Source organism: Mustela putorius, unplaced genomic scaffold, assembly GCF_011764305.1.
Source record: "Mustela putorius furo isolate JIRA1106 unplaced genomic scaffold, ASM1176430v1.1 tig00003932_pilon_pilon_pilon:0A:0A, whole genome shotgun sequence".
NCBI lineage: Eukaryota > Metazoa > Chordata > Mammalia > Carnivora > Mustelidae > Mustela > Mustela putorius.
Window position 1 is genome coordinate 10,752,355 of NW_025422077.1, and position 25,634 is coordinate 10,777,988.

At 45.5% G+C, this 25,634-nt stretch overlaps 1 protein-coding gene across 2 annotated transcripts in view; it reads left to right on the forward strand.

Annotated features, from left to right (window-relative positions):
* Positions 1-16,476: 16,476 nt before the first annotated feature.
* MFHAS1 (multifunctional ROCO family signaling regulator 1) overlaps positions 16,477-25,634 on the forward strand; it is a 99,046-nt gene continuing 89,888 nt past the window's right edge. The window contains exon 1 of one of the 2 annotated variants that reach the window (XR_199821.2): positions 16,477-19,632. Coding sequence is in view for 1 of the 2 variants with exons in the window: in XM_004757815.2 (XP_004757872.1) it covers positions 16,635-19,632 (2,998 nt within the window). In the remaining variant the exon portion in view is untranslated. The remainder of the gene's footprint in view (positions 19,633-25,634) is intronic. The other variant, XM_004757815.2, reaches the window with a different exon arrangement.

Consider the following 25,634-nt stretch of genomic DNA (forward strand, 5'->3'; position numbering starts at 1 on the left):
TATAAGGTGCAAGGAAAGTGAAAAATACATGTAATGAAATTCCGTAAGAGTTTCTATGGAGGTTGCTGAAGATATGACTGAAATGCATTGTTCTAGCTGCAAGTTATTCTCCGTAAGCATATGTTCATTTTCAACTCTTTGTCCATTCATTGATTCAACAAGTAGTCACTTGTGACCCAATATGTATCACCGCTAGATGATTAAAAAATAAAAATTTCTTGTCCTCATGAAATTGTAGTCTTGTATGGGAAAGAGACAACAAACACACACACAAACAAACATATACCAGGTAGTGATAAGCGCTTAGGGAACAGATAGGAGGGGATAGGCAGAGGGATAGAGAGTTAAGCAGAGTGGAGAGGGGATCCAGTTGAATGGGGGTGGTTATAGAGGGTCTCTAGGAGAGACTACAAGAAAAAGGGGAGAAGTTGTTCATGCAAACATTTTATTTTATAGATTTTATCTATTTATTTGACAGAGAAAGGCATAGCAAGAGAGGGAACACAAGCAGGGGGAGAGGGAGAAGGAGTCTTCCTGCATCGAGAGTCTGATGCCCTATTTGGGGCTCGATTCCAGGATCCTGGGACCATGACCCAAGCCGAAGGCAGATGCTTAACAACTGAGCCATCCAGGCACCCCTCATACAAACATTTTAGAAGAAAGATTTCTTTTTCCCTTCTCTGTTTCCCTTTCTTTCTTTCTCTCTCATGCCCTCTTTCTTTCCTTCTTTACATTCTTTCTCTCTTAGAAGAGAGATTTCTAAACAGAGGGAACCATAAGTGGAATGTGTTTAGGATCTTCAAGAAGAATACAAAGGCTACTGTATCTAGGTGAGGAGTGAGGTGGATTATTTTCAATTAATATTAGTATTAACCTGTCTAAGACGAAAATACCTAGATCAAAGGACCTACTGTTCCAAGTAGAGGGTGATGGTTTCTAGGTCAGCACAGCAATTCCAAAAAGGGAGCCTTGAGCATTCCTAATCAAATATTTAATAGTTTCCATTATATTCTAGATTTTAAAAACCTGCAAATGTTGTTCTCTGAAAAGTATATACTTTTGAGAATATATGTATAATTTCACCCTCAGTTTGGATGAGCAAACTCAACCACGTTAATATTAAAATTGCATTTGGATTTAGGCAAATCTATGGTGATGCTACATCATTTATTTTTAAACTAGCAAAGTTGCAAAGGAAAAATGACTCCTAAAAAGTAATGACACTGCAATGAGACTCTAAAGAAATAATTTTTATTTTCTATATGCTCTCAAACACGTCACTACATTTATTGATTAAGCTGAAAGATCATTCAAAATAACACTGAATTCTTTCTAGAAGCTTAAATCTTACAAACTATCATACTGAAAAAAGAAAACATATTATGATATTTACAATCAAACTAGGAAGGAAACTTTTTAAAAGTATTCAATATGGAAGGTAAACCAAAAAGTACAGAAAATAGTATAGTGGACAATGCACTTTGATAAAAAAATATAATCTACATTTTTATCTCATTTAGCAGATTAACAGCAATGCCTGCTTATAGTTTTGCTCTTTTCTTCCTCTTTCTTTTTAAATTTAATCAACACATGGCCAAAATTGTTTCATCTATGTCCAAATGACAGGTGACCCACCATTTTATCTGTAAATATTTTATTATGTATCTTTAAAAGGTTATCCTTAGGGGCACCTGGTTGGCTTAGTGGGTTAAGCCTCTGCCTTCAACTTGGGTCATGATCTCAGGGTCCTGGGATCGAGCCCCGTATTGGGCTCTCTGCTCAGCGGGGAGCCTGCTTCCCCCCCCCCTCTCTGCCTGCCTCTCTGCCTACTTCAAATAAATAAAATCTTTAAAAAAAAAGTTTGTCTTTAAAAAAAACCCGAATACTTCCTTTACGCAGTCAGAGTTCAGATACATAAAACATAAAAGTTTTAATTTTAATACCATTTTAATCATTTTCAAGTAGACAGCTCAGTGGCACATTCACACTGCAGTGCAACCATTTCCAGAACTTTCTCATTTTCCTAAATGGAAATTTTATACTCATTAAACAATAACCCCTAATTATTCCCCCTGTTCTTCCCCAGGAATATGACAACCCCCATTCTACTTCCTGCCTCTACGAATGTGACTACTCTGGACCCCTCCTAGAAGAAGACCCATGCAATATCTGTCTTTTGTGACTGGCTTCTTTCACTTAGCATGTCTTCAAGCTTCATCCATGCCTTAGCGTGTGTCAGAATCTCCTTCCTTTTGAAGGCTGAACGATATTTCATTGTATGTGTATGCCACATTTGTGTATTCAATTGTCTCATAATTCTTAACTGGTTGATTTCAGTCTTCATTTGCAAATTCACTGAATTTTTATGTGAAGCTCAAGTCATGAGCTTCACATAAAACGTGGCAGTGATATTTTTCGAAACCCAAAGAGACAAGAAATCTAAGAATCAAATGACAGAATTTAAACCTTTATAACACCTTCAAAGGAGGCGAGCTTGGGTGGCTCTGTTGGTTGGGCATCTGCCGTCGGCTCAGGTCATGGTCATGGAGTCCTGGGATCCAGCCCCGCATCAAGATCTCCGCTTGGTGGGGAGTGTGCTTCTCCCTCTCCCTCTGCCTGTCACTCGCCCTGCTTGGGCTCTCTTTTCTCTCTCTCTCTGTCAAATAAATAAATAAAATCTTTAAAAATAAAAAGAACTTCATAGGAGTTCAGGCAATTTCAAAGTTAACTACTTTGAAAATAAAACTACTTTGAAAATAGGGGCACCTGGGTGGCTCAGTGGGTTAAAGCCTCTGCCTTCAGCTCAAGTTATGATCCCAGGGTCCTGGGATCGAGCCCCACATCAGGCATTCTGCTCAGCAGGGAGCCTGCTTCCCCCTCTCTCTCTGCCTGCCTCTCTGCCTACTTGTGATCTCTGTCTGTCAGATAAATACGATCTTAAAAAAAAAACAAACCTACTTTGAAAATAAAACTCCACAGTTTGTGAAGCTGGCTACTTTTTTGTTTAGTGGGTATGATATCTGTCACATGATGAGACATCATTGCTGAGACTCCGCAACCAGCAAGGCTGGCTTTTCCTGCCCAGTTTGGTGGGTCGAGAAAAAGAACCAGGCTCTGGCATGTTGATTCAGCTCCCCTGGCAAAGATACAGCCTGTGTTCAATCCTAGACAGAATTTCCCAATACATCTGCGAGTCAGCTTGCTGAGCAAGGAGATGCCATGTGTCTGTACCACCACCAAGACACTTTCACTGTGGGCTCCTGAAAGAATAGAGAGCATCAGGGAAGCCGATGTGAATAGGTATTTTGCATTATTGATGTCAAGCAGGAAATTGAAACCTAGAGATCTAAATTCATTAACGTTAACTACATATTGATGGGCTTCGGGGCTTAGAAATACAGTTCTATGACTTCTCCCAACTTTTTTCCAACCTATTCCTTAAAAATGTTATATATATATATATATATATATTTTAAAGATTTTATTTATTTATTTGATAGACAGATATCACAAGTAGGGAAAGAGGCAGGCAGAGAAAGAGGATGAAGCAGGCTCCCTGCTGAGCAGAGAGCCCAATGCGGGGCTCGATCCCAGCACTCTGGGATCATGACCTGAGCTGAAGGCAGAGGCTTTAACCTACTGAGCCACCCAGGAGCCCTTAAAAATGTTATATTAAGATTAGCATCAGGATTCTATAGAGATAATACAATATAAAATCGCTCTTAAGATCTATTAATTTTAAAATATTTTAATTAATTAAACTACATTAGCAAATTGTGTCCAATTCCACGTAATTGCAGAGTTTCCGTCAAGTGATGTGAAATATAATTGGTTAACTACTTTAATAAGTTTTTAACATTTTGTAGCTCTGTGTACCTAAACAAATCTCTCCTGTAGCAAAACTCCATGTACATGAGAGAGGAAAGAATAATATTTACCTTATATTCCAATATTATAGTTGGAACACACGATAATATTCACCAACTTGAAGTGTCAGTAAACTGAACATAGTATAAAATACAGTTTTTTAATCACTAGTTAGTTCTCTAATGCCACTAAATAAAAGTGCTATCCAAAATATGCATAAATGGAGAATCATCAAATATAAACATTGAATGGAATTTTAAGATTATATAACTCAGGGGGCCATAATCACTTTGGGTTCATGAAATGAGAATCTGAAAAAGTATGCATCTTTTCTCTCAAAAAATGCATATAGTTTTGCTTAAAATTTCATATGTTCCTGGACTGTCTGATGCCCTAATTAAGCATCTGAGTAATTCAATTCCTTCCTTTTATGGTTAATGGATCTGAGACTAGTTGCGGCTATGTGTCTCACTCACAGCTACAGAGTAAGGTAGGGTAGAGAACTCACTCTAGTTAAAAAGTGATTTTTTTTTAGTTTTTTTTTTAAGATTTTTATTTATTTATTAAAAAAATTTTTTTTAAAGATTTTGTTTATTTATTTATTTGTCAGAGAGGAAGAGACGGAGAGACAGCACACAAACAGGCAGAGATGGAGGGAGAAGCAGGCTCCCTGCTGAGCAAGGATCCCGATGTGGGACTCGATCCCAGGACCCTGAGACCATGACCTGAGCTGAAGGCAGAGGCTTCAACCCACTGCGCCACCCAGGCGCCCCTACAAAGCGAATTTTGCTATTACTTGGTTATGAAATGTCTAAGCAAGAGTTCATCTAAACTTAAGCAATTGACAGGAGTGGCCCCATTGGCCTACATGTCCTGACCTCGCCTCTGACAGGGCCTCAAATTCTCACATGTGGGGTCTTCAGGTCGTGTGTTTGCATTACCATGGACATCAGGCACTGTCCTCAGTTCAAATGGCTGAAGGCAAATCTGATAAGGATCACTAGCCCAGACTCTCTTTCTCTCATGCTGAATTCATGCTTTGAGACTCTTGGCTTCCTTACAGGCTCCTGACCTTGCGTCTTGACATATTTGCCTACTTTGTCTGTGGAACAAGGAGGAGGCGCTGGAGAATGTACCTGTTGGGGGAGGCAGAAAACTCTTTTGGGGCCTGCTTCCTCCCCTCTCTCTGCCTGCTTCTCTGCCTACTTGTGATCTCTGTCAAATGAATAGATGAAATCAAAAGAAAAAGAAAAAGAAAACTCTCTTTACCCAGATTAAAGTTAAGCAAGGGCAACATTTTCAAAAGCTTCCTGTGCTCCAGATATTTTTTTGTAGCTAGAAGTGAGAGTTCTGGACATGTTTTATATTGTAATAGTGGGCAACCATATTCCCAATGCTATTGAAAGGTATTTTAAAATGCCCAGTTTTAAGAGTCGCACACAATTAACTTGGAGAAACTCCACATGTTGCCTAACAGTTGTGTTAAGGCCAAGAAGGAAGCCTGGATTGATATTCCAGGTCAGAGGGGAATTTCCTTGTGAACATATTTGCTCTCAAATATAAAATGAAATCTAGAAATATAACATAAACCCAACAAGTGCTTTTTCTGATTGCTTGAGCAAAACATATACTTTTTTGCATGACTTTCTTTTATTTTTATTTTTTGTTTAATTTTTTTAGAAAACTTTATTTGAGAGAGAGAGAGCAGGGGAGAGGGGGAGGGGGAGGGAGGAACAGAGGCAGACGTTCAAGCAGACTCCCCACTGAACCGAGTCTGCCAGGCTGATCCCGGGAACATGAGATCATGACCTGAGCCAAAGTCAGATGCCTAACAGACTGAGTCCCCCAGGCGCCCCTGCATGATTTTCTTTTAAAATATAACTTAATCTAATGCTACAGGTAATACCTGTTATAGGAAATTTAGAAAACAGAAAAAGGAAGAAAATAAAGTTGTAATCCAGCAGGCGGAGATAACAGCTACTGAGAATTTGCTACATATATTTTAGGCCTTTTTCTATTAACATGTATTTACACACACATGTACATATTCATACATGTATGTACATCTGTTTACATCAAAGTCAGGTCATGCTTTAGATGAAGTACTTTATATCATTCTTTTCTTTTCTTTTGAAGGTTTTATTCATTTATTTGAGAGAAAGTGTGCTGGAGAGAGGGAGAGCAGGAGCAGTGGGGAAGGGCGGAGCTGAGAGCGAGAAGCTGGAGAAGCAGGCTCCTGGCTGAGCAGGGAGCCAGGATTGATTGGCGACTCCATCCCAGGACACAAGGATGGGGAGCTGAGCTGAAGGCAGACCCTTAACCAACTGAGCCACCCAGGCGCCCTATATCTTGGTATTTTCAACAAATGTAACAATGTAAGATTTTTAAAGTTGTTACATTTTCTTAGAGGACAATTTATTTCTTATTTCTTTATTTAGAGAGCGCCTGGGGTGAGTGAAAAGGATGGGGTAGAGGGAGAGAATCTTAAGCAGGCTCCGTGCCCAGGGCAGAGTCCCATACCACCTTGATCGAAGACCTTGAGAGATCATGACCTGAGTCAAATTAAAGAGTCAGTTGCTTAACCAACTGAGCCACGCAGGCACCCCTTGGAAAACAATTTCTTTTTTTCTTTTTTATTTTTTAAGATTTTATTTTAATTTATTTATCAGAGAGAGAGAGGGGGAGAGAGCGAGCACAGGCAGACAGAATGGCAGGCAGAGGCAGAGGGAGAAGCAGGCTCCCTGCTGAGCAAGGAGCCCGATGTGGGACTCGACCCCAGGACGCTGGGATTATGACCTGAGCCGAAGGCAGCTGCTTAACCAACTGAGCCACCCAGGCGTCCCTGGAAAACAATTTCTAATGGCTACATGGATTTTTATGAAATAGGCATACCAGCATTTACTTAATCATTTACTCTATTATTGGAAATCCAGGGTGTTTTCAATTTTCCTCACTGAATATTATTTTATGCGGATCTTTGGGTATATCTCTTTTAGAACAAATCCCAGGCATAGAATATTTCTTTGGGATTTTGCTGCATATTATTACATACCCTACAAAAAGTTGTACCAATACACTCCCAGCTGTAAGTCAACCTGAGAAGTCTCTCTTCCCTTATTCTTCTATTTATATTGTTTGTTAAATTTTTTCTTTTTATTGTATTTGTATGAGATGACAGATATTAACTAAACCTACAGCAATAATCACTTTATAATACATGTAAGTCAAGCCATTATGTAGTATACTTTAGGCTTACACAGTGATGTATGTAAATTATATCTCTAAAATATTGGGAAAAAATAAAGTTCAGTATATATATTAAAAAAATGTATGGCAGCTTGATAGGCTAAATATGGCCTTCTATTTTAATATTATTTTGATTGCAATCAAAATTAAACAATTTTTCCTATATTTGTTATCTATTTGTGTTTTCTCTAATGCAAGCTGTTTGTACTTTTAATTATGACATTTGTCATTTGCAAACTGATTTGTAAATTTGTAGGAATTCCCTATTTATCTTGAGTATAAACCCTATGTTTTATGTATTGAAAATATTTCCCATTTTTCATTTTCTTTAGCTTATGATGGCGCTTTTTTCCTCTAATGCATCATGAAATGGCACCCGTAACTCCAGATTTGTTCGAGCTAAACTACTTTACAGTGGGGGCGGCCCTCATTGTATTTATCTGAGAGGACGAATGGAGGGGACACACGGAGGGTTTGAGGAGTTAAAGGTGAGGGTTTGGAATTCTTCAGCACCTCTGGTTTCCCATGGCTATTTCCATACTAATTGCTGAGATTATACCTTTTTCTGGATCAACTCACAAATTATAGTTTCAAAAGCAATCATAACACAGAATCTGGTTGTATTGATCCATACATTGTCTGTGTAAGTGCTGTTCAGGCTGACGTTGAGCAGGCTAGGTGGCTGGCTGCAGTCAGAAGGCCTTCTGGTTCATAATGGTATTCTTACTCTGCTTTGTTCCAGACGTCCTGGCCCAAAGCCTATCTCCTTGCTCTCATTGTACTTCCTTGAAAAGCTGCAAGAACTAAACACACTTTAACATATTCTCCTTGTTTCCAGACTATTCACTTCTTACTCCTTCAGCTTTGACATGACTATTTTCTTCAATGGTCTGTAACTGGCCCACTCACCTCCAGATACAAATTTCTAGGGTGAGACGAGAAAGCAATTCAAGGTGCTCTAGCACAAGCTGGGGATTTATTATAAATAAGCCTTTAAGGTAGGAAGGATAGCTAAGACTCATGAATACCAAGCAAGAAACCAAACTGTTGTTGGAAATTCAAGAAATTTTATCTTCTCTCTTGTATCTGCTATCATTTCGTGTCTGCCTTGTTCTTTCTTGACTGGCTTTTTTTTCTAGACTGGCTTTCTTCTTCTCTCAAGTCCCTCCAATAGTCTAGGGATAGCTGCTCGTGGTTTCCAGTTTACGACAGGGGTCCATGAAAAGACTGACTTTCTTCCTTTCGGTCTTGAATATTTCACTCAAGCACAAGGTTTATTTTGAGTTGAAGGCAACTAAGAGGCAGATAGAAGAAAAGCTTGTATCTTCTCCCGTTTGCCTAAAAAGCAGGACTTGAATTTACAAAGGTATCCCACTCTACCAGACGTAATTGTTACTCCCCAGGGACAACTTTAGACCTTCGCCAATAGAGAAGGCTCACTGATTTAAATGTGCATATCCAATCCCACTGCCCCTCACTGGCCTTCCCCCACCTCTTTCTTTGTCTTCAGCTGAAGATGCGATCTAAACCATAATTCTAAGTCACCCCTTTGAGTCACTCATTTCCCCCTGGGTATCTCCCATTTATACATGAGGTACACATGTTCATAAACTTCCGTTAGTTTTCTCTTGTCAATCAGTCTTTTTTTTTTTTTTTAAGAATTTATTTATTTATTTGACACAGAGAGAGACAGCTAGAGAAAGAGAGAGAGAGAACACAAGCACAGGCAGAGGGAGAGGGAGAAGCAGGCCTCCCGCAGAGCAGGGAGCCCGAGGCGGAGCTCAATCCCAGGACCCTGGGATCATGACCCGAGTGGAAGGCAGACACTTAATGACTGAGCCCACCCAGGCACCCCCTCAATCTGTCTTTTACTACAGAGACCTCAGCCAATACCTCAGAAGGTTACAAGGAAAATTATTTTCCTCCCTTACAAACCTAAACCCCTAGGATAAAGCTCCTCTAACTTTTCCAGTTAATCTTGAGCATGTATTATTATTTAATTTGTATATCATGTTAAACTTGTTTTTAAAAGGCTTTTTAAGAAAGTCAATGTAAAAAAAAAACAAACAGTAAATTTAATATTCTGTTCTAGAACAAACCCCAAACTCCTAACATATAAACTTCATATTCTTAGTTTTGAAAACGTAAATTAGATGTCAGTATCCTTGTACTCAAGAACCACAAAGACCAGGGAACAGTATTATCTTACAGAGGAAGGGAAAAGCTTCCTCAAATTGTTCTTTAACCTCTGAAGACCCACTGCTGTTTGGGAACAAAGGAACAAAAACTTAGGAGACTTCCCTCAAATCTGCTCTGAGAATTTTGAAAAGACACTAGCTTTTTAATTTCTCAGAGGACCACACTTTTGAAGGGTCTTGATCAACAGTAGACAATACTTGATTTTTTCCACCCTGATGAAGACAAGAGAGACCAAAGCCTTCTTAAGTGATCCTGTACTCAGGCACTCTGCATGGAGCCTTATGGAAATGTTTGTTGGGTGAATAATGAAGCCACAGCTAATGGCTTATGTTTGGACACACCATAGTTCCTTATATTTACATGGCCCCATTCCAAGACCTTTCACCATCACCATTGCGTGGGATGAGGTACGGTAAGTAGGGAATCGACTTTCATTGTTCTATATTTTGGAAGAGGAAACAGAAACTCCTTTTTGCTACAGGAGTAATAAAATATCAGGAAGAACATAAATGGTAACTTTGGCTTCCCTGTTTTTTAATAAATACATGGCTTTATTACAATAATCATCAAAACTCTAGTTCTCTGGGAAGACTTCCCATTTTTGATGGTGCGCTGTGCTGTATGAGACGTGTTCTACTGTGTCGTCGTAGATGACACTGGACTGTATTTTTTTAGAAATAGAATGTTTCGCAAGGAGGTTGCAAGAGTCCCATGTCATTTATTGAAAAGCTAGCAGTTAACTGCATCTGATTTAAAAACGAAGAATATTTTTCAGAACTATGGAGACAAAGGTGAAGTCTCAAACCATTTGTCTCACTGTCGCCAGATCCCATGAAGAAACTTCTTTCAGACTAGTAACTGAAACTCCATGGCCAGAGCTAGGCACACCACCCTTGGAGGGAGGGCCCGGAAGCTGAAACCATCTGTCACTCACCACGCTAGGGAGCTGCTAGGTCGGCGGGAGTGGTGCCTTGTTCTACCATTCACAAAGGCACCCAGATTATAGTGTAAAACTATATAAACACACTAGATAGTGTATATAGTGTATAGTGGCTCCCTGTTCATGGCTTAATTTTCAGCATTGGACACAGAAGGGGTGGGGGACCTCCTCTCTGCTCCACATGCGCCTCCTCCCCGACATGCTTCATCTCCAAGTGCCAAGTGTGCTCGAGTTAGGGCCATTTGTCATGACTAGTTCACAGATGTTTTTCATTTCTCTTTTTCTGGAATGACATTCCTTCTTTCTCCCTGAAAGAGGATGTTTACAACAGGATTGGCATTGAGAATGATGGGTGGTAGGGTGAGGGGTTTAGGGGCACTGCTCCCTATAGAGACCCCCAGGGCAAGTTCTAGAATTCTGGGTGACATTGTGATCAATCCTTTGGCCTTCGGTTAAATTGTCTGGATCCTGCAGAATATCTTGGGCTGAAAGTACTTCCAACGGGTGCTAAAAATACACGGCAGTTTATTTTCCTCGGTAGGGAGCATATGTGTTCCCACTTGACCTGGAAACACAAAAAGAGCCAATGTTAAATTGAATGTTGCCCATTCCAAGATAAATTTGTTTTCTGTAGCTCAGGGGAAAGAAAAAACAACAGACATATTGGTGCAATTTTGTCTTTGCTCTCTGGGGGAGTCATCTTGAACACATTTTTTTTAACGCTCTGTTGGTAGTTAAGTGACCACTCAGCCTTCTTAGCCAATGCTGATATAAACCGGCTTGCATTCAAATAAGATGGTGAGTCCAAAGATGGGTAAAACTTCAATTTTTCTTAATGTAAACAAAAGATGTCAGATTCTTTGTATCTAACCTTAGCTTGATAATTTAGTTTTTTACCATTTTCATTTTAAAAAAAAAGTTTAATGCTTTTCCTAAAAGACAGATTCTGAAATGTCTTCTATTTGAAGTATAGGTTTTATGGACACTTGTATTAAATCCTTTCTCTCCAAATAGACAAACAAATCAAACACAACTTATCTACAAATGGCAGAGAAGTTCTCTTTCTCGCTGGAACATTTAAGAACAGATGTTAAACCCATTTCTTGTAGTTTGGAGATACTGTTTGTTTCGAGCTTTCTGTTGTCCAGTATGACATTCTTCAATATTGTAAGAACAAAGTTCAATTTCTCCAGCTGGTACCACTTCTCTATAGCTAAAAATACACAGTCTGCTGACAGTGAACAAGACCCATTCCCCTCCCAAGAAATAGCACAGTGATTAAAACATGAGCTTTGGACTCTGCCTCCTTTGGAGTCTGGATTGTACCACTCAAGGGTTCTGTCTTCATTTTTCTCCATCTCTAAAATGAAGAGAAAAATGGAGCCTGCTCTTCAAGGCTATTGTGAAGATCAAATGAAATCCTGCACAAAAAGTTACAGCACAGTGCCTGAGCACACAGACAACCTTTAATGCACATTAGCTACTGATATGGGTGATTCATCTTCAATCTTGGTTAGTCATGCCCAGTAGTGAAGACATGACATGACTTCCAAGCTTCTCTGTGGCTAGACTGTCCTATGCCAATTCTCCTGGCTTTATTTCTAATCCTCTTCTTCAGGATGAGCCTAAAATGTTCTTTGCCTCTTTGTTTTTCCCTTGATTTCCTCCACTTCTGTCTCCAACAAAGAAGACAGCTCGATTAAAATCATGGAGGTGACATTTTCTCTTACTTACCTTTATCCATGCACCAAGGAGCATTTTGTTGTTACTGGTTTTTTAAAGCAAAACATGAGCTGGATCTAAAATTATGAGGAAGGGCAGTGTGGGAAGCCCTTCCCTCTTTTTATGATAAGGGCTGCAAATACCACCCTCTCCAGACTTCAAGGAGAGAACTAAGCAAATGTTGTAACCCACTTCTCTAGGTCTCATTTGCACTGAAGGCTTAAGGGATAGCCAAAGTTCCTTTTAAGACTAGACAGATAGTTTCCATACTCCAAAGGCAGTTAGAACCTCAAGCTTGTGACTGTCCTCGCTGATAAGTTAGTGAGCATTTATTTACTAAGTAAATCAGAACTATTTTGAAAGTCTGAAGCAGTGAAAGCAAGTAGAATGCTGCATTTCTGGAAAGCTGTGCTTTTTGAACTCCGGAAGGGTCAAGAGAAAGCAGGAAAATGGGCTCTCTTGAAAGATCCAGTAGGTTAACTAATTGTGCTAGCTTCCTGGGATTGGCCTGGATCTAGGTGGGGAATGTCTCCCACCCTGGGAAACCCCTCAGTCTTGGGCACACTGGAACATTTGGTCACCCTAAAATAAAGACTCGACTAAGCTGTGGTCGATAAAATTAAAATTCAGTGAAAGAGCTTATGTGACTTCCCAAATTAAGCATTTTTAATATAAATAGGATAGTATAAACATAAACAGGAAAAGCATAATGACTAAATATTTTCATAAGAAGTTGTCCGTAGCTCCGTAAGTCCTAGCAGTCTTGTCCTTGTAGTTGCTGTAGTGGTTCATTTCATAGCACTTGCTCTAACTGCAAACTTAATTCCTACAGGAAATAATCAGCCTTTAGAAGGCTCTTTTTGAATACCCCAAACTTAACATGACACCAAATATCCCAAGGGACAAAGTTTCCAAAGGGAGTTGCACACCGTGTTTCACAATGGGAGGTCAAGGAAGGAGAAAGGGTGAGTTCAACTTTATGGAGCAATGTTGCTGGTGTAGAGGGGATGGAAGCCAGATTATGGGGCCCAAGGAAGGAACCAGTGGAGAGGAGCCTGACCACTGGCTCCAGACCACCTATATAAGATATATGACATGGCAAAGAAGTAAAGCAATGAGGCAATCTCTAGGGGGTTAGCAAGGTAAGGGAAAAATCTGTCAAGATGGAGGAAAGTTGAGTATGTTGAAGACACAGTGAAAGAAACCAGAGCTTACCTGGAGTTTGTTTCTAGGCTTAGCAGGAGTAGGGTACCACTGTCCCCAGGGCCACTTAGGCCATTATTGGCAGATATTTAAGTGGAAGACTCTTGCTTGAGTGCCCAGGATTCTCTCCTCTAGCCAGCCACCTCTTTCAGGCCTGGCTTAAGGCGAAGCCTCCTCAAGTGTGCCTTCCCATTCCCCCAGGTGATTGAAATGACTGGTACCCAAGCAGGGTCTGCACATAAGCCCATCTACATGGAATGTTATTACAATCATGACAGACCTTAAAATGAAAACAACCTCAGAGTAAGAAAAGTAGGGTCAATGAGAAGATTTGCAAATTTTATAGATTAGGTCCATGACATTAAATATTGAAGGCAAAAAATTTCGAAAAATCAGGACACCTCTTTTCCAAACTGAGATGATTACTTTTTGCTTTTAGGAAAACGCTAACGTGTAGGGCCATCCCTAACTTTTGCAGGACCTGGAGCAAGAGAATAAATGGAGGTCCATATAATATATGCCTAAATATCTAAATATGTTACATTGGGCTCACAAGGGTGGCCCACCCACACCCCCCTCATCCTAACCTGGGTCCCCTCCAGCACAGGGGAGAGACTGTGGCATGCGGGGTTGGCTTGGGATGTACATACACATCAGCAATTCTTGAATGACTGTGAACGACTGCCCCCGCTTCCCGCAGCGGGCATGAGGCTGTTTGTACAAGGAATTTAGGGTCCTTCATACCAAGTGTATTCTAGAAGGTTGCGGGGGCATGTCCATCATTCTCCTTGGCCCATCAGGAACTTTTCCACAAGGCGTGGGTGGGGGTGGCAAGAGGAAGACAAGATATAGCAAGGTTGGATGCCCAGGGCAGGAATTTTCCTGCCTGGATTTTAGAGCCATACTGGACACAATTTATTTTCCTGGAGTTTTATTTGATCTCCTGATTTGACTTTCTAGAGCCTCACACAGAGCTCTTTCTGAAGACCCTGTGATCATAACTGGAGCTGAAAATCAAGAACTGGTTCTTGGATGCTCAACTGACTGAACCACCAAGACGCCCCTGGAAGGATAATTTTCTGATAGCTTCTATCTATCTATTTAACAGAGAGACCCAGTGAGAGAGGGAACAAAAACAGGGGGAGTGAGAGAGGGAGAAGCAGGCTTCCCACTGAGCAGGGAACGGGATGCAGGGCTTGATCCCAGGACCCTGGGATCATTACCTGAGCAGAAGGCAGACGCTTAATGACTGAGCCACCCAGGCACCCCTTCTGATAGCTTCTAAAGAGGACCAGTTCAGCATAGTCATTTAGATCTAATCCAAACCACTTTAGGACTTCAGTTTAGACACTGAAAGTGGGGTAGGGAGCTGATGCCTTCTCCAATCTCTTTCCTCAGGTTGAGGGTCACATTTGGGTTGGAAGGAGCTAAAGGTAGAGAATTTAGGGTCTGACTTAAGCACACTACGAAGGTGAGGTACTCAAAGAAATAAGCCACATGGGGAGTTAGCACACCTGGGTCTGCCCTTTACCTGGCTGGCCGATTGAGAAGTCACTTACGTGGGGCCTGTTTACTCTGCAAAATTAAAAGTTCAGCATGGGTAATCTAGAACTTTTGTTGGGGTGGGAGCCTGGGGGAATCCTTGAGCAATGTGATCTCCTTCAGGACACAGCTCAACTCTTCCCATCAACCACCCACATTTCACCTGTGGTATGGTAGCTTCTGGGACCAGCTTAGCCCCAGGAGCATTCTCCAGTTACAAGGTGTAGGACCAAGGCTGGCTAACCATCCCCGGGGCAGATTTCCAGACCAAGACGTCCAGTAGCGCTCTTTGAAGAGACAAACTATTTCTACTGAAATAACTGGACCAAATATGGGTCCCGGGAGGACAACAACCTCATGTGAAGGGAGAGCAACAGTGCTTGGTGGTGCATTCAACAAATCACATCTACGCTCATGTCTCGGAAAGCTCTCTTCATTATTAACCAACTTAGAATCAGTGATGGAGGTGACATCCAGACACCTAGTAGGCGTCCAGGTTCCAGTAAGTTCTGAAGACATTATTTATTTAGTGCGGATGTGAGCTGAAGGAAACGTCCTCACAGAGAAAAAATAAACCTTAAAATTGAGCACCCTTTCCTAGAACGAACAGTAACAGAACTGTGCAATGGGGGTATGGGATTTGTTTCAGGGCGGTGTTGTGAAGATAAATGGGCTAGCCCACATCGGAAAGGCTTTGCAGGGCCTGGCCCCCCACCCCTATCCCCCACAGTGAAGCCAGCAAGAAACCTGCTCAAAGCCTTCCCCAAGGGAGTTGAGAACGTCTGTCTCAGCCGGTCTGGCACAAAATAGGGCCTCAATAAATATTTACCAGATGAATGAATGGTTGCCTGCTTTAGTCCTTTTGTTTGGTCACACTCTGGATCTAAGCTCCTCCAGTGGAACCCGGGCCCCTCAGTTCTGCCCTTTCCATTTCGGTGTGGACGCAGGGAAAGTGGAACGAGGAAAAGGACTGTGAGGATGAGGAAGGGAAGCCCCCGGATCCGACACGGGAGGGAAGAGAAAGAAATGCTCAGAGGCAGGGGGCCGACAAAGAGCCCGATGCAGGCGAGCCCTACCGGGACCACGCCGAAGCTTCGCGCAGCAGCCCGCCCCCGCTCCCCGCGCGCGTCCAGCCCGCCGCGGTCCAAGGTCCCGCGCCCGCCCCCGCCCCGGGCGCACTCCGCCCCGCAGCCGGCGCTCGCCCGCCGCTCCCGCCCCCGGGGCGGTGCCGGGAACACGCGGCGCCTCCGCCGGTCACGTGGGGGCCGCTCCGCCGGGCGGCGCTGCCGCTTCCCGATCGCGCCCTCCCAGCGCCGGGGACGCGGCGCCCGCGCTCCCGCCCGAGCCCGGGGAAGCGGAGACAAGGAGGCGCCGCCGCCCCCTCCTCTCCGGCTGCGCCCCGGCCCTGCGCCCGCAACATGCCGGCCGCCGAGCCGAGCGCCGCCCTCCTCCCGGGGCTCACGGAGGCGACGAGGCTGCCGACCGCGGGGCCGCGGCGGCGAGGGTAGCGGGGCCGGAGTGGGCACCGAGGCGCCGCCGCGAGGCGGGGAGAGCGGGAGGAGGAGCCGCAGGCATCCTCCGCGGCGCGGCGGGCGGCGGCCCTGCTGCTGCCCCGGCGCGCCCATGGCCCGGGAGCAAGGAGAATGCGAGCTGCACTGCCCGCCGGCCGCCGCCGCCGCCGCCTCCCCCCGCGCCGCGCGCCCGGCGCCCCCCGGAGCTGCTCGCGTCGCCGCCGCCGCCGCCCCCCAGCTGCGGGCGCCCGGCCGCTGGCTGCGCTAGGACCCCCGGCCGCCGCTCGCCGAGGGCCGGTGCGGAGAGAGGAGCGAGAGGGCCCGGGAGCCTGGCGCCCGGCCGGGCGCAGCGCGGCATGTAGCTGCGGGCGTCCGCGTGAGGCTGCCGGCCCGGGGCCCCTGCCATGGCTGCGAAGGACAGCGGGAACCTGAAGACGGTGAGGCTGTGGCGGGACGCCGCCCTGCGCGCCAGGAAGCTGCGGAGCAACCTGCGCCAGCTCACCCTCAGCGCGGCCGGGGGCTGCCCGGGGGCGGGCGCCGAGCAGCTCGACTCCCCCGACGCCCCTCAGCTCGTGCTGCCGGCCAACATCGGGGACATTGAGGTGCTGAACCTGGGCAACAACGGCCTGGAGGAGGTGCCCGACGGGCTGGGCTCGGCGCTGGGCAGCCTGCGCGTCCTGGTGCTGCGCAGAAACCGCTTCGCCCGGCTGCCCCCGGCCGTGGCCGAGCTGGGCCACCACCTCACCGAGCTGGACGTGAGCCACAACCGGCTGACCACCCTGGGCGCGGAGGTGGTGAGCGCCCTGCGGGAGCTGCGCAAGCTCAACCTCAGCCACAACCAGCTGCCCGCCCTGCCCGCCCAGCTGGGGACCCTGGCCCACCTGGAGGAGCTGGATGTCAGCTTCAACCGGCTGGCACACCTGCCCGACTCCCTCTCCTGCCTCTTGCGCCTGCGCACCCTCGACGTGGACCACAACCAGCTCACGGCTTTCCCCCGGCAGCTGCTGCAGCTGGCGGCCCTGGAGGAGCTGGACGTGTCCAGCAACCGGCTGCGGGGCCTACCTGAGGATATCAGTGCCCTGCGCGCCCTCAAGATCCTCTGGCTGAGTGGGGCCGAGCTTGGCACCCTGCCCAGCGGCTTCTGCGAGCTGGCCGGCCTCGAGAGCCTCATGCTCGACAACAACGGGCTGCACGCTCTGCCCGCCCAGTTCAGCCGCCTGCAGCGGCTCAAAATGCTCAACCTCTCCTCCAACCTCTTCGAGGAGTTCCCTGCCGCGCTGCTGCCCCTGGCTGGGCTGGAGGAGCTCTACCTGAGCCGCAACCAGCTCACCTGCGTGCCGCCGCTCATCTCGGGCCTGGGCCGGCTTCTCACCCTCTGGCTGGATCATAACCGGATCCGCTACCTGCCCGACTCCATTGTGGAACTGACGGGTCTGGAGGAGCTCGTGCTGCAAGGGAACCAGATCGCCGTGCTGCCCGACAACTTCGGCCAGCTCTCCAGGGTGGGCCTGTGGAAGATCAAGGACAACCCGCTGATCCAGCCCCCCTACGAGGTCTGCATGAAGGGGATCCCCTACATCGCAGCCTACCAGAAGGAGCTAGCGCACTCCCAGCCCGCTGTGCAGCCCCGCCTCAAGCTGCTCCTGATGGGCCACAAGGCCGCGGGGAAGACCTTGCTCCGTCACTGTCTCACTGAGGACAGAGTGGAGGGAAACCAGGGAGGAGGGGACAAGGAAAAGAGCTGCCCCGCTGCAGCTCCTTCTGTGAGCAAAGGCATCGAGGTGACCAGCTGGACGGCGGACGCTTCCCGGGGGCTGCGGTTCATTGTGTATGACTTAGCGGGTGATGAAAGCTACGAGGTGATCCAGCCCTTCTTCCTCTCCCCGGGAGCCCTCTACGTGCTGGTGGTGAACCTGGCCACCTATGAGCCCCGTCGCTTTCCCGCCACCGTAGGTTCCTTCTTGCATCGGGTCGGGGCCCGGGTTCCCCATGCCGTGGTGTGCATTGTGGGCACGCATGCAGACTTGTGTGGGGAGCGGGAGCTGGAGGAGAAGTGCCTGGACATTCACCGCCAGATCGCCCTGCAGGAGAAGCACGACGCGGAGGGACTGAGCCGGTTGGCCCAGGTGGTGGACGAGGCCCTGACCCGGGACTTTGAGCTGCGCTCCGCCAGCCCCCACGCTGCCTACTACGGGGTTTCAGACAAGAACCTCCGGCGGCGCAAGGCCCATTTTCAGTACCTGCTCAACCACCGGCTGCAGATCCTGTCTCCGGTGTTGCCCGTCAGCTGCAGAGACCCTCGCCAGTTACAGCGCCTTCGGGACAAGCTGCTCTCCGTAGCTGAGCACCGGGAGATCTTCCCCAATTTACATAGAGTACTGCCTCGATCCTGGCAGGTGCTGGAAGAGCTGCATTTCCAGCCGCCCCAGGCACAGAGGCTGTGGCTCAGCTGGTGGGACTCGGCCCGCTTGGGCCTGCAGGCTGGTCTGACCGAGGACCGGCTACAGAGTGCTCTTTCGTACCTGCACGAGAGCGGCAAGCTGCTCTACTTCGAGGACAGCCCAGCCCTCAAGGAGCACGTCTTCCACAACCTCACCCGCCTCATCGACATCCTCAATGTCTTTTTCCAGAGGGATCCTTCCCTGCTGCTGCACAAGCTGCTCCTGGGCACCAGCGGCGAGGGCGAGGGTGAGGGCGACAGCTCCCCGCTGATGGTGACGCCCACCCCAGGCCAGGAACTTTTGCGGGCCACCCAGCTCCATCATTACGTGGAGGGCTTTCTGCTTCACGGGCTCTTGCCAGCCCATGTCATCCGGTTGCTGCTGAAGCCTCACGTCCAGGCCCAGCAGGACTTGCAGCTGCTGTTGGAGCTGCTGGAGAAGATGGGACTCTGTTACTGCCTCAATAAGCCCAAAGGCAAGCCTCTGAATGGGTCCACGGCTTGGTACAAGTTCCCGTGCTATGTGCAGAACGAGGTACCCCATGCAGAGGCCTGGATTAACGGGACCAACCTGGCCGGGCAGTCTTTCGTGGCCGAGCAGTTGCAGATTGAATACAGTTTCCCCTTCACCTTTCCACCCGGCCTGTTCGCGCGCTACAGCGTCCAGATCAACAGCCACGTGGTGCACAGATCGGACGGGAAACTTCAGATCTTTGCGTATCGGGGGAAGGTTCCGGTGGTGGTCAGTTACAGACCGGCCAAGGGGCTCCTGCAGCCAGACACTCTGTCCATTGCCAGCCACGCGTCGTTACCAAACATATGGACGGCATGGCAAGCCATAACCCCCTTGGTAGAGGAACTGAATGTCCTGCTTCAGGAATGGCCTGGACTGCACTATACCGTGCACATTCTCTGTTCTAAGTGCCTTAAGAGAGGGTCGCCCAATCCACACGCTTTCCCAGGTAAGTGGAGGGAGGGACGTGGCTCTTCTGTGGCAGTGGTATAAGGTGTGTTCTGTTTTTTTTTTTTTTTTTAAGGTTCTTGTGGCTCATTTAATTGATTATTTGTTTAACCTCACAGGTTCCCTGGGAAAGTTCTTAAGGGTAAATTCAAGGTAGCTGAGGGGATAAGCAAAAGACAGTACATACATGAGCGAGATTAAATTGTCCCCAGGATCACACTCTCCTAATAAAAACCCAGACTCCAAAAGTGGTTTCCGGTCCCACTTTTGGATTTTGGATCTCTTTTTCCCCAGTGAGCCAACCTTTCATGGAAGGAATTTCAGCTGGTTGAACAGAAGATGGGCCGTGTCTGACATGAGCCTCATGCCGAGCCCTGAGGTACTGTGCCTCTTAGACACGTCTCCAAGGGGGGCTTTCGGCTGGAGATGTCATTTTCACCGTCTTTTGTTTGGATTCCGTGTAATCGTAACGTAAAGATTATTGCTCATTTTTCTTAGGAAATTCTAGAGAAGAATGCTTTGTAATCAGGGTGAATGATGGATTAGGAAGGACCAGAATTTCAGTCTGAAATGCGTGACTAAGTGCTAAGATCACTGTTACCCAGCACACTGGCAGGCAGGGAGGAGGGATTACTGAAATCTCTGAGGGGAGTTTTCTGGGTATTTCCTGCCAATTTCGTGCTTTATAGAGGTCTAAAGGTTTGCTTTTTTGCTGAGTCGTAGAGAGTGGAGCTCTTTGGTAATATTTGGTTGGAGATGGAAGGGACAAAAAGCTGACAAGAGAGGTGTGTGTGTGTGTGTGTGTGTGTGTGTTTTCCTTTTTCTCTTTTGGGGAATGTTTTGCCACAGACTTTTTTTCTGTTTTACTTTCTTAAACCATTATAGGTGAGTGGAAGAACTCCAGGACTTGTGGTCTGGGATTTTCGGAGCTTGGTTAATTGATATCCTGAGTCTTTAGTTGGGAATGTGTCCATTTTTCACACTGGAGCATTCTTTAAACAACTCTGATTTTGTGGGTGTAGGCATCGTTAACAACATTCCAAGTGACCTGAGGACAAACCCGCATGATAGCATCATAGCCAGTTTCTCCCCTCGGTTCCCACCCTCAGGGAGCAGAGCCGTGCTGAAATGCAAGACTGCAGGCCATTCAGATCTTTGTCCTAGTCTGAATGCAACTCGTAATAGTATCAGGAAGCAACTGGACACCTGTATTTCCAAGGGTAACATCTTCCTGTTGCCCTAGATCTAGACGGGGTTTAATTCTCCAGCTTGAAAAAAGCCACCTTATTCAGTTACCAGTCCATTGAGCTGTCCTTTGTGAGTGATTATCTGGTGTCTTGTCATTGTCCCTGACACGGTAGACTCTTTAGTCTGTCTTATATTTGCCTTTGTATCTTTCTCACAGAAGCAAATACTTTTTTATTGTGTTACTAGATTGAATAAAGTGGTGAAGAGTTACATAGTCACAGAGTTGCTTAGTGAAGGAGCTACCTAAAGCTGATTCCTAATCTAAAGATGGAGCATTAATAAATCTGCTATTATCAACAAAGGGAAAGACCCAGATTATTGGACAAGTGAAGATTTGTGTAGGGGAATTCCAGGAACTTTGAGGAGTTAATCATGGGGCCGGATTTTTTTTCCCCTCTAAACTCATCTCTTTATTTTTTATTTTTAACAGTCATGAGTTCCACCAACAAGCATGTGCCATGCTATGGACCCTGAGAGTCCATTATCTTGCTATTGTTTTGCCTGTTTGCCTTTCAAAGGAGGCACACCTGGTTTGCAATCTAGGCTATAAGGAAAGGATGATTTTTCTCAATGTAAAAAACAAACAAACAAACCATAAATGGTTGAAATTTATTGAATTATCTTGTCTATTGAGTAAGAATAAGTCATTAGGTGTTTTGGTAACAAAGATTGTGCATTTCTGTCTTATTTGTGGTCGGAGAACCAAGTTATCTTTTTTTTTTTTTTTTTTTTTTTTTTTTTGCTTTGTTTAGGATTATATTTCTTTGAAAAGTAGCAAAGGGCACAGAGTAGTGGGAAAAAGATGATATGGTACATTATGGTACATTCATGACATTAAGAAGACAGGGAGGTAGCTGTATGGTGACAGATGTTAACTAGACTTAGCATCGCAATCATTTTGCGATAGACACAGATCCTTATGTTATTTATCTGAAACTAGTATTATATGTTAAAAACACTTCAATTTAAAAAAATGAGTAACAGAAGATGGGAAAAAAACACATTTTCCTCTTTCAGATTGTTCTGTAGCAGCCATCATTTGATAGTATTTATCACAATTCTGAACAACTTGGGAAGAGCTAAAATAATAAACTAGAAGGCAATGTACAAACAGAATTATAATGTTGAGTGTTCCGTTAGGGCATCCATGTAAAAATACGTTTGAGTCCCAGGGTCACTAAAATAGATTTTCAGTCAGCAGAAAGCTTTGAATCTATTGGTAGACTTTTTGTCTTTTTAAGAGGTCATTTTGTATTTTAGAGACATTGAAACAATTTGTTACTTAGTTTTACATTCAATTAAAGTATCAAGATCCTTTGCAAACTCTTTTTTTAAGGATTTTATTTATTTGTTTGAAAGAGAGAGAGCAAATGGCCACAAGGGGAGGGACAGAGGGAAAGGGACAAGCAGACTCGCTGATGAGCAGAGTTCCCAATGTGGGACTCAATCCCAGGACCCGGAGGTCATGACCTGAGCTGAAGTCCAGTGCTGAACTGACTGAGCCACCCCTGTAAACTCAATAATTTTAGATATGATGACATAAAATCGAAGGAGAATGTTTTGTGGACCATTTATTTTGTGTATGTGTGGCAATTTTAAGTTATTAGTTTTTAAAATAGGTGCTTTTTCATAGAAATGACTTGAGCAGACAACTGTCAGAGAAATTTGAGATCCATTAAAATAAAGTTTACTGGCGGAAAAATTCATTTATTTTTTCCCAGTGGTGAAAAAGTGGATTTTTAATTTTTTCACCTTTAAGACATTAAAATAAGAATCAATAGCAAATTACTGTCTCCCTTGATTTTATACAGAAGAAATGGAAAATTCCATTACTATCTTTTAAAGGTGTTTTAGGGGGTGGGAGGGTAAAGGACCTGGTTGGTCCTGTTCAGTGTTGAAACTAAAAGGAAACAGAAAGATAGTTGACACTATCCTTTCTGGCCTGAGCTGCGCTCATGCATTTGGCCTAGAGAGACATAATGCTGGATTTCTCTTTCCTGATTTCAGTTTACAATGTGATGTTTTAAAAACTCCTCAGCCAACGACCCCTTGGTTTTAAAAGTTCTAGTGAGAGGCGCTTTCGGCTCAGATCACGATCCCAGCGTCCTGGGATCGAGCCCCTGAGTCAGGCTCCCTGCTCAGCGAGGAGTCTGCTTCTCCCTCTCCCTCTGCCCCTCCCGCCCCGCTCTTGCTCTCTCTTGTCTCTCAAATAAATAGGTAAGTAAATAAATAAATAAATAATCTTAAAAAAAAAAAGTTCTAGTGAAAAAAGATCTCTTCATGTTGTTAGAGAGATGACCTCCTTAATCTGGTTTAAGCCGGAAGGGTTGTGCAACAGAGATGCTTTTGGAAACTCGGAAGAGGTTAGAGTGTCGGTGTGTGTTTGCCTGCTTTCTCCAGGTACGGACCTCCTGTTAGCTTCTGCCAGCCAGGTACCCTACCCTCCGTACTTGGTAGGGTACATTTCTTTCGGTGGTGTATTTATTTATGCTTTTGTTCTTTTCTGCCAATAGGGCATCTAGAGCAGGAGAGCTGAATACCCCTGAGGTTGCATGATGTGTGGCATACTGAGTCCGATGCGGAAGCTAGGATATAGGTCCTAGCAAGATGCCTGTCTTTCGAAGATTCCATTCAAGGGGTGGAATGGAGGAGGGGTGTGTGTGTGTGTGTGTGTATGTGTGTTTAAGGTTTTATTTGTTTATTTGACAGACAGAGATCACAAGTAGGCAGAGAGGCAGAGAGAGAGAGAGGAGGAAGCAGGCTTCCCACTGAGCAGAGAGCCCGATGCGGGGCTCAATCCCAGGGCCCTGGGATCATGACCTGAGCTGAAGGCAGAGGCTTTAACCCACTGAGCCACCCAGGCGCCCCAAGGAAGTGTATTTTTCAATCGGAAGAGTGGGTCTTAGTGAGTTGAACTTGGCTTGCAGGTGATTTTTCACTAAATATCCTACTCTCCGAATCTTTAAAGGTCATTTTTAGGAACAATTAGGAAAAGCCGCCCAAAACAGTAGACAGATAAGTAGCATACAGTTGCTGTTATATTTGGTCTCTTTCCTTCACTCAGTGACTCGGAGCCTTTCGTCTCCTGAGTGCCTTTCGCCCTTGTTCCATTTCTTGTGCGCTGTGTATACCTCTGAGGCATTCAGCATCCTTGCCTTGCTCTGTTGGGGGTTTCTGGATGTCACACTATCTCTTTGATTAGGTTGTTCGCTGGCTTCCTCAGAGCAGGAGGCCTGCCTGAGGCTTTGTGGCTTTTGTAAGAGCTCAGATGTTTGCTGAATGATTGTTTGGTCTTTTATGAGAAATACCTTTTTTTTTTCCCTTTGTTATTCACATTCTCTGTCAAATTCCCAGGTGGCCCAGGAATGGTCATCTCGCTTTGTCCTGTGTCCCAGCTTCCCTCTTCCACCCCGCAAGTGTCCCTCTGGTGTGCCCATTGTGTGTGTATTACTGGCCTTTCCCTTGAATGGGCCCTTCATTTTGACCACTGAAGCAAAGGAGAATTCTTGCCTTATTATAGCTCAGTTTTAGAGTTCCTGGAATTTGAGCATGACCTAGTTGTTTGGTTTGAATTAGTCATTGTTTTTAATTTCACAAAGGTTATTAAGTATCTTTTTTGGTTTAGCTTTATTAACACGGATGCCTCTTGGCTTTTATTTTGTGAGCAGTGCTCTTTGAACTCTCGTGGGCTTTGTTTCATATAAAAATCAAAACCTTCATCATGCTCTGGGAGAAAGAACTATGGGGCAAAATAGAATTCAAAGACTTGAAAAGCCTTTGGAGTATTTAAATTATTTTAAGTATTAGGTGCCTCTTCTTTAAACTCTCGAATAGAATCCCAAGCCCATCTCTGCACAAGGAGTTTAGAATTAACTTCAAGAAAGTAGTTCCTATTCGTCAGCCCGTGTTTCAGGTCCTGTTCTGATCCGCGCTCACCTTACCTCCCGTAAACCTCACTTGTTTTTGTTCTTAATCACATACTTCACTTTACCACCTAAAATGCTGTTTGGGGGATTAGGTGAGAAAATGTGTTGAGGAAAAGTGGTTTTCTGTGTCTTGGAAGAAGTGGGGCGGGGCCTGGGCCTTCTGCTCTACAATATAGGAGAGGGGTGCAAGGCTGCTATTGGGGTGAACATTTCTGGATGCTTTCTCCATTCACCCATGAACTTCCTTCTCTCCATGGGAGCCTGTTTTTTTTTTTTTGGGGGGGGGGAGGGGTGCTTCTTTAGATGAAGGACATGGTCATCCATCATGGACAGTCTTTTAAAAAAAAAAAAAAGGCCAGGACAGGTATGGACCTCCTCTCGGGCTCACTCTCCTGCAGCCCTGCACTCCTGTGCCTTGGGGTGGAGAGAAGAGTTCTTTGTGTTTCCGGGCTCCGTGGAAAGGGCACTGGGTCGGGTCTGCTTGGGGCAGGCCCCACCAGCTCTCTGCTCTCCCTGGTTCAGCAGCTCTGATTACAAAACCAGGGGCTGGGCCATTAGACTTACAGTCCTCTGGGGGCTGGCTACCTTTGCATTAGTGGGTTAGCAGGACGGGGCCCCATTCTGACCCACATTCCCCAGTTCTGTTCTAGCATTAAAGAAGCTGCCCTCTGATCCCCGGTTGGCTTCTGATGTCTGCACAACTGTAGCACCCAGAGCCATCCACAGGCATCTCAGACCACCGCAGAGCACGCGTAGTGACATTTTCCACAAAGACTGTCCCACGTAAGGTATGGCGGTATGATTCTGTGGTTACACCCTTCCTCCGAGT